The sequence below is a fragment of the Pectinophora gossypiella genome, chromosome 27 (genome assembly GCF_024362695.1).
Source record: "Pectinophora gossypiella chromosome 27, ilPecGoss1.1, whole genome shotgun sequence".
NCBI lineage: Eukaryota > Metazoa > Arthropoda > Insecta > Lepidoptera > Gelechiidae > Pectinophora > Pectinophora gossypiella.
The window spans coordinates 1,077,047-1,087,105 of NC_065430.1; the positions used below are offsets into that span (position 1 = coordinate 1,077,047).

General features: G+C 43.8%; 1 protein-coding gene across 1 annotated transcript; it reads left to right on the forward strand.

Annotated features, from left to right (window-relative positions):
• The first annotated feature begins 129 nt into the window (after positions 1–129).
• Positions 130–7,954, forward strand: LOC126378865 (segment polarity protein dishevelled homolog DVL-3). Its single transcript, XM_050027343.1, has 9 exons — positions 130–1,054; positions 2,277–2,448; positions 2,796–2,993; positions 3,438–3,583; positions 3,883–4,037; positions 5,032–5,133; positions 5,802–5,884; positions 6,450–6,570; positions 7,611–7,954. Exons 1-8 carry the CDS (start codon positions 173–175, stop codon positions 6,566–6,568), a joined length of 1,857 nt encoding a protein of 618 aa, XP_049883300.1. The 5' UTR covers positions 130–172; the 3' UTR covers positions 6,569–6,570; positions 7,611–7,954.
• Positions 7,955–10,059: the final 2,105 nt, after the last annotated feature.

The window sequence follows — 10,059 nt, forward strand, 5'->3', positions numbered from 1 at the left end:
AGTAAATAAGCTAAAAAATGGGATCCGTAGCACACTACGGGGCCAAATACTTTGCCAATATAAACAGCGCCACGACGACTGTGTCACAAAACGGAACTATGATTTATCGCCATTTTTGTGATGGCGGCCGATATTTATAGATCGCGAGGGTGTTGTTAGTTTTCAATAAATAATGGAGGAAACAAAAGTGATTTACTACATAGACGATGAGGAGACGCCTTATTTAGTGAAAATCCCGATATCGCCGGAGAAAGTGACTCTGTTAGACTTTAAAAACCAGTTAAACCGGCCAAGTTACAAATTCTTTTTCAAGTCGATGGACGATGACTTCGGTGTTGTAAAAGAAGAAATTGTCGACGATAGCGCTCATTTGCCGTGTTTTAACGGTCGTGTGGTGTCGTGGCTTGTGTCTGCTGAGGGCTCGAACCCCTCGGACGGCGCTTCGCAGTGTACGGACAGCAATGCGGGCAAAGGAAAGGCGAATCAACACGGGGCTCCCACGGCGCCCCTTACCCGTGATACTTGCACTGATACCGAGAGTACGATCAGCTCCCGGCCTGGGCATAGGGCTTCCTGCGACAAATACAAGTACAGAGGCCTTCGAATCAACGGACATTCCAAGTACAACCACGGTTTGGAGTATGAAACAGCGTCTGTTCTTAGCTCAGACCTGGACTCGACGAGTCTGTTTGACAGCCAGTCTGAGATCACCACGACCACAGGCAGACATACAAATGCCTCCGTAGACCGAGCCCTAACCGAATGCAGCAGCGTTTCACATTTACAAGTAAGCAACAGAAAAAGGCCTCAACGAAGAAGAAAAAGACCTCAAGTCATGTCTAGGACTTCTTCATACTCATCAATTACAGACTCAACTATGTCTATGCACATTATAACGGTCACATTAAATATGGATACGGTGAATTTTCTTGGTATCTCAATTGTTGGCCAGTCAAATAAGGGTGGAGATGGAGGTATTTACGTTGGCAGCATTATGAAAGGAGGTGCTGTGGCGTTGGATGGACGTATAGAGCCTGGAGATATGATATTACAGGTTAGTTTTTCATTTCAATAATAATTCTTTACAATACACCTTAAGAACAATAGAAAAAGATGATACTATAGCCATAATTGCTTATTTTATGCAAAAATAATAAATTCCATTATTATGACTCTGATGCTGTTTTGACAGAGATATCTGTTGCATGTGTGTGCTTGATTGCATGTACTAATGTGCATGACTGCATGACTGTAACTGCACAACTGTGTGTAACTGCACAACTGTATGTGACTGCATGACTGTATGTGACTGCATGACTGTGTGTGACTGCATGACTGTGTGTGACGGCATGTCTGTGCGTGACTGCATGTCTGTGTGTGATTGCATGACTGTGTGTAACTGCATGTCTGTGTGTGATTGCATGACTGTGTGTAACTGCATGTCTGTGTGTGATTGCATGACTGTGTGTAACTTGCATGACTGTGTGTAACTGATGTCTGTGTGTGACTGCATGACTGTGTGTAACTGCATGACTGTGTGTAACTGCATGACTGTGTGTAACTGCATGACTGTGTGTAACTGCATGACTGTGTGTAACTGCATGACTGTGTGTAACTGCATGACTGTGTGTAACTGCATGACTGTGTGTAACTGCATGACTGTGTGTAACTGCATGTCTGTGTGTGATTGCATGACTGTGTGTAACTGATGTCTGTGTGTGACTGCATGACTGTGTGTAACTGCATGACTGTGTGTAACTGCATGACTGTGTGTAACTGCATGACTGTGTGTAACTGCATGACTGTGTGTAACTGCATGACTGTGTGTAACTGCATGACTGTGTGTGATTGCATGACTGTGTGTAACTGCATGTGTGTGTGTGATTGCATGACTGTGTGTAATTGCATGACCGTGTGTAATTGCATGACCGTGTGTAACTGCATGACTGTGTGTAACTGCATGACTGTGTGTAACTGCATGACTGTGTGTAACTGCATGACTGTGTGTGATTGCATGTCTGTGTGTAACTGCATGACTGTGTGTATCTGCATGTCTGTGTGTGACTGCATGACTGTGTGTGATTGCATGTCTGTGTGTGATTGCATGTCTGTGCATGATTGCATGTCTGTGCATGACTGCATGTCTTGTCTGTCTGTATGTCACTGTTTGAATATGTGTGTCTAAGTAACTGTGTGGCTGGTGTCTTATATCCATGATTGAATGACTGTATGCCTATATAACTTATTGTAAATACTGTTTATTTGTCAATTTCCAGGTGAATGATGTCAACTTTGAAGACATGACGAATGACGAAGCGGTTAGGGTGTTAAGGGAGGTGGTCCAGAAACCGGGGCCCATTAAATTGGTGGTAGCCAAGTGTTGGGATCCCAATCCCAAGGGGTACTTCACCATACCAAGGACTGAGCCAGTGAGACCTATTGATCCCGGTAAGACAGTTCAATATATCCACGACACAATATAGAGTCACGCCTATATCCCAAAGGGATACTCCTCGCCAGCTATGTAACTTACGTTATACAGGGTGTTATCGTAACTAATACTGAGTTAATTTCAAGAGGAAGGAAGCTTTTTCATACAAATGCTATAGTAATTTCGCGTTTTGACGTTTATAGAAAATAACTGATTTGACTAGTTGGAAACTACCTTAAACTAGTTTCAAAGCTCACGCCTCTTTCCCACTGGGATAAGCAGAGGCTATGGGATTCCATTTGCTTCGATGCTGACACGCTTCAATTTGACAATGTCCTCATATACCACCGATTTGTCGTTTCAGGAGCGTGGGTAGCGCACACGCAAGCGCTGAGGGAGGCGTACCCCCCGCCGCCGCCGTCGCTGTCCGCCCTGCCTGTCTCCAGCGTATCAGCTGGGGGCTCCGAAGCCAGTACCGTGGCCGCTGGAGGCCTACAGCCGCAACTACACGTCAACATGGACATGGCTCTCGTTGTTAGGGCTATGCTGAGACCGGATTCTGGTAAGTTGAACTGTATTTGAGACGAACTTTGTTTATGACAAACTGGGTTTCCGACCAACTGTGTGCTTCCTCCAACCGTGTAGGTTGTGAGGTGGATTACCAACCTCATCAACCCTGGTGTGACATGACTCGTATATCGACTACATCAGTAAGTTATAACTGGGACCAATGGCTTAACGTGCCTTCCGAAGCACGGATCATCTTACTTTCGGACAATCAGGTGATCAGCCTGTAATGTCCTAAACAAACTAGGGATCACAAAATGATTTTTGTGATATGTCCCCATCGGGATTCGAACCCGGAACCTCCGGATCGTGAGCACAACGCTCAACCAGTCGGCCACGGAGGCCGTTTGTTATGTAAAAAATGACGATTCTAGGTGAACTATGTTACCTATTGAATAAAGATATATTTGGATTTTGTATTCTTCTCTCTGCATTCCAGGCCTGGAGATCAGGGACAGAATGTGGCTGAAGATCACGATACCCAACGCGTTCATCGGCGCTGATGTGGTGGACTGGATCCTCCAGCACGTCGCGGGCATCGCTGATAGACGTGACGCCAGGAAATATGCCTCGCATATGCTTAAGGTATGACCACACCCCAGACGTAGAATAACATACACTCAATGCATCATCATCTCCAGTTTTTCACAGGGTCCGCTTACCTAACCTGAAGAATTGACAGGTGCGGCTTTTTACAGAAGCGACTGCCTGACTTTCCAACTCGCGAAAACCAGCCCAATACAGGTTAGGTCACATTCCGAACCTAACCTAACCTAAACATACATACCTACCTACTTATATAAATAAAAATTGTTCAATAAAAATTGGGGGGGGGGGGGGGGGGGTTTGTAATAGGTTCTTTTTGATGATCTTTTTTTTTCCAGGCCGGCTTCATAAGACATACGGTGAACAAGATAACATTCTCGGAGCAGTGTTACTACGTGGCCGGCGAGCTGTGCGCAGACATGGCGGCCTTAAGGCTCAGAGGCGCAGACGCAGACAGCTTAAGCGACACGCTACAGCCGCTGCCCAACCCCAAGTGAGTATGGCGTTAAGATTGACGTTCAAATATCATAATAATCAGTGGCATGTTTTCGGGAATGTGCTCAAAGTGGAAATGTTCCAACGACTGTAACCTAGATAAGGGTAGCAGTAACTGTCAGTACTATTCAGAGGCGGAGGACAGGAGTCCTAGAACGGGTTTGAAATAGACTGCACTCGCTTCAGACAGAGCACTGCGGAAGGCGAGAGGGAAACCACTGCCCAATTTTCTCTAAAAAAGTAGCATGGAGGATGCTACATCGCCAAGAGCGTGGCTCTTTAATGTTATTGAAGTGGGTTTCGGGATTGGAAGGAAACTCACCGAGTCCAAGGAGAAATGAATTGATTCACTATACACACGGTACTGCTTCCGCACAGGGCTTCGCGGTGTAACTCCGTCACCGTCACATCACTTTGTTTCGCGACACTCGAACACAGCACGAAACACGACATTGGCACTGCACTAACACTGCTTAAAACACTGTCCTTCATTGCCACTATTTCACTTCTTCTCGCGGTAAAACTCCGTCACCGTCACTTGACTTTGTTTCGAGACACTCGAACACAGCACGAAACACGACATTGGCACTGCACTTAACACTGCTTAAGACACTGTCCTTTACTTCCACTATTTCACTTCTAGCGGTAAAACTCACCGTCACTTCACTTTGTTTCACGACACTCGAACACGACACTAGCACTGCACTAACACTGCACTTAACACTGCTTAAGACACTGTCCTTCACTTCCACTATTTCACTTCTTCTAGCGGTAAAACTCACCGTCACTTCACTTTGTTTCGCGACACTCGAACACAGCACGAAACACGACATTGGCACTGCACTATCACTGCGCTTAACACTGCGCTCAGCACTGCACTTAACACTGTACTTCCAGTTTTTCACTTCTTCTGCTCCGATCACTTTAGAAACTGAACTAAATAAATAAATGATGATTTAATGGATTAAACGTATTTTCCCTTAATTTTCCAGCATGATGGGTCCAGGCTATATGCCGTATGCAGGCTCGTACGGTTACCAGCCCATACCGTTCAAGTATACCTCGTGTGTCACCAGCGAGCACACCATATATGGGTTAGTGTTGACATCAAATCAAATTCCTTTATTTCAGACTATCTTCTATGGACCCAAGATGTCAATTAGAAATAAATTTAAAGAAATTAGTATTTTAACTTTGGCATCACAATATATCTTTGAAAACTTAATATACAGGGTGTTAGTGACGTCGTAACGAAAACTTTGAGGGATGATTGAGACCATGATTCTGAGATTATATGAAGTGGAATTTTCCGTCGCAAAAGTATGGAACAGAAAATAATAAAAAGAAAAACAAAAATTTTCATGAATTTTCCGACTGAAAATTCCACTTGATATCAACTCAGAATCATGGTCTGAATCGTCCCCCTCAGTATTCGTTACGATGTCACTAACACCCATACCTACTTGTATGGGTACAGTATGTACTTGTGCGGGGTGTAAGTGACATAGTAACGAATACTGAAGGGGATGAAACAGCTGATTATTCTGAGTTAATATCAAGTGGAATTTTTCATCGCAAAAGTATAGAATTGACAATAATTTTAAAAAACTAAAAATAAATCATGAATTTTGCGACGGAAAATTCTACTTGATATCAACTCAGAATCATGGTAAGAATCATCCCCCTGAGTATTCGTTACAATATCACTAAGACCATGTATATAACTTGTTGTTATAACTTTTGTCGTTATAAATTGTTTTAGCTACAATAGAGAGGAGAGCGTGCTGTCCGGCAGTGGGGGCTCCAGCGCCGGATCAGACCACCTCACCGCCAAGGAACACACAGGTACATCACCACTCTATTTGTAATGTGCGGTCACGAGTCATCATCATCATCACCAGCCCATTAACGTCCCCACTGCTGGGGCACGGGCCTTCCCTACGGATGGATAGGGAGATCGGGCCTTAAACCATCACGCGGGCCCAGTGCGGATTGATGGTTATTAACGACTGCTAATGCAGCCGGGACCAACGGCTTAACGTGCCTTCCGAAGCAAGAGGAACTCGAGATGGAAACTTCTTTTTTTTGTGGTCACCCATCCTATGACCGGCCTTTGCGAAAGTTGCTTAACTTCAACAATCGCAGACCGAGCGCGTTTACCGCTGCGCCACCGAGCTCCTCAAGCGGTCACGAGTACTAATATGCATACACAATGATACCAATATAATGGTACCACTATGATACCATGGTTGGGGGTTGGTAATCCACCTCACAGCCCACACTATACAAGAAGAGTCTCTTTTTTAGAGATAAGCTTACCTGTACTGTCTGATTTCTTTGTGTGTTTCTTTCTGTGTTCTATTGTGTACAAATAAATAAATAAATAAGAGTAACAACTCCCCCCCCCCAGGGCCGCGCGAGGCTGAGGCGAAGTCCGCGTCGAGCGGGTCGGGCGCCTCTGCCGCCGACCCCGCCCGCCGCCCCCACTCGCACTCCAGCGGCTCCGACCGCCCCGTGCTGTTCCTGTAACGGTGAGTCACTTACACCACGAATGTTAGGGAGCTCCGCAACCGAAACTAACGGATATAAAATAATATCCGTAAAACGGCCTCTGCGGTCCAGTGGTTGAGCGTTGGACTCACGATCCGGAGGCCCCGGGTTCGAATCCCGGTGGGGGCATATCACAAAAATCACTTTGTTATCCCTAGTTTGGTTAGGACATTACAGGCCTCACCTGATTGTCCGAAAGTAAGATGATCCGTGCTTCGGAAGGCACGCTAAGCCGTTGGTCCCGGTTACTATTTACTGATGTAAGTGAGTATTCGTTACATGAGCCATGTCAGGGGCCTTTGGCGGCTCAATTATAACCCTGACACCAGGGTTGATGGGGTTGGTATCCACCCCACAACCCACCGAGAAGAAGATGACGCCTCTTTCTGGTTAGTGTAGGCAGACACCATGAAATTCTATTTATTACGATCCTACCTTCGTAGATTCTTAGTATTTTGCTACTGTTATACCTTAATAATAATATTCTTAATTAAAACACATAATAACGGGTCCTTACCGCGTTTAAATCAGTGATATGAGACTCCCGATATTTCGACACTGTTGCAAGTGCCATGATCACGGGATGATTTAAAACGCGGTAAGAACCCGTTAATGGCCCTAATTCCTGTAAACACCATCTAATTTTATTTTAAGTTATATCTGTCATTTTCTTATCCGCCGAAAAGGATAGGGACGGGTAATCGACAAGCATAAAATTTATGGAACACACGTCAATTTTAAGCACAAATCTAAAACAACCGTCTACAAATTTTACAGTGGCCAATAACCCGACAGAATTAAGTTGACAGCACACGTCAAACGGTTTGCATACTAGCGAGACACTTTTCGATTCGCCCGGGTTATTCATTCATTTACTCATTCTTCCTAAAATAAGAATATGACAGGTATAACTTAAAGTAAAATTGGGAGGTGTCTGCAGGAATCGGGGCCATTGTGTGTTTTAATTATGATAATAACCGCGCAAACCTACAACAATGAATAATATTCTTTTTTTTTACAGGACCGAGCTGTGAGTCTGCGCAACAACTGCCAAAAACGCGTAGGAATATATATATACATATATATATAACACGTAACTTGTATATTAATTATCTATTAACTAATTATTTGTAAGCCAAAATTATGTATAGGATACCATTGTACTGCCAACCGCCCAACGCGCGTTAAGCGTGAAGAAGGGCATTGTCTATGAACTCTATGAGGTTAATACTCCATCTCCATCCCGGAAGAAATGGCGTGGAGATTTTTTATAACAGATGCGCTGTTAGCATTTTCTATTGCCGTTAAAGCCAGTAGAAGAGAATTTTATGGTATTTTTCATGGTGTGAGAAAACCAGTGGGCCTAGCACCTCGTCTCTTTCTGTGCAGTACTGTGGGAGAGTGACGGGTGACGTATGTCGAGGCGAGAAAGAGTCGCGCGCTTACGGTGCTAAGCCCGCAGTTATGCTCAAAAGTGACAGCTAACATTTCAAGGTTAGCCCAGCTGACGTCATCCCGTCCTGTGTTGCCATTTCGTAAAAAATAACTTACCCTTTCACTTTGCAAGGCAATTTTGAACTTTTAGTAAAAGATTTACATAGTTTTAATCCGTCACACAATGCAGCCCGGCTATGCCACCGGAGCAGAGGGCACTCGTTCACTATGTGAGATATGGTTTGATCCGGGTGACCACAAGGTTTATCATATCCAGCTTACGATATCGTATCAACAGTGGCTGCAAGTTGTCTTTGATTACTTATGGCTCTGCCCACCCCATTAGGGATTACGGGCGTGAGTTTATGTATGTATGTATTTACCACATTCACATGCGACGGATGCTGCAGAGACTTGGTTAGGGGAGCTTAAGTTGGATGTATGATCCACGCGGGATATTTTTTTTTGTCTGCCATACGCAATAATAATAATACAGTTTTAATGTTTTTTTTATATATATGTGACAAGTAATAGTAATTAAATACATTAGTCAGTAATTCACTTAATTTCCAATAATAAAATTTACGTCGTTGGAATGTTGGAGATACCAATTTAATGGTAACACTTACGTCATCAATGGGCTAGCAATGGCGGCTTGTCATAGGATTGAGCATACCTGGTTTTCTTATACCATGGTATCTTTCTTCTTTAAGAATCCACGATATTCCTCTCAGAACGCGCAGAAGGCTCTAAACCACAGAATTCGACTTTGACCGACCTTCGACCATTATATTATAGATGGCGATACCTCGCCTTTTACGTTGGTCTAACAGAAAGCTCAGTGAAGCGTGGGTACTTAGTTCATCTTGCGATAGTACCTCTGCCTACCCCAATTGGGATATAGTCGTGAGCTTGAAACTCTTTACAACCATGTCTCGACTCCGTCAACCAGGGGTATAAAGCGTAGATACCCAAATCAACGAATAAATTAAAGGGTTGTTACCGCTTTGATCATATATAAGAGATAATTTCAACACTATTGCAAGTGCCATGATCACGGGACGACTGATGAAATTGGAGTGGAGTAGGTAGATTTAACAGCCTCCGTGGTGTGGTGGCTAGAGCGTTAGGCTCACGACCTGGAGGTCCGGGTTCGATTTTCGATGGGGACATTGCCGAAATCACTTTGTGAGACTGTCCTTTGTTTGGTAAGGACTTTTCATGCTTGAATCACCTGATTGTCCGAAAAAGTAAGATGATTTCGTGCTTCGAAGGGCACGTTAAGCCGTTGGTCCCGGCTATTAGCCGTAAAAACACCTCCACCAATCCGTATTGGAGCAGCGTGGTGGAGTATGCTCCATACCCCCTCCGGTTGATTGAGTGGAGGCCTGTGCCCAGCAGTGGGACGTATATAGGCTGTAGTATGTAGGTAGATCCATAATTCACACAATGTATCTGACGTCTATATCCTAATAGGGGAAGACAGGCACATCCAAGATGAACTAAGTACTTTACTGAGCTTTAAATTGATAATTGTGAAAAATAATTTTTAAATTGTGGAAATATACAGGTTTTAATTGTATAAGGTAGCGTAGATTGTCTCACTTCCTTCACGCTTGTAGTGTAGCAGGGTGGACAGGAATTTCCCAAAAAAAACTAATTTGGGGTTTATAATCCCCCATTTATTTGGGGATTTAACCTAACCTGAAGATATGACAGATCCGGTTTTTACAGAAGCGACTGCCTGTCTGACCTTCTTTGTCAAAACGACGGATTTAGAAAAAAATGCCTTTGGTCAATAATTTGACAAACAGTATATGTACCTTACAAATAACGATCGCAGTGTAGTAATAATAAGGTCGATCTTTCTTTGAATCCTAAGTCACGATTGACGAATGTGTGAAAAATGGAATATCGCTTTAACAAATGGCAAATCGTGTTTCCAATCGCCACTTCATAATGAGAGATTATCCGGGCTACGTTTCGCAAAAAAATATATAGATGGCGCTGGCACTCCTAATAATTACCTATTTTCA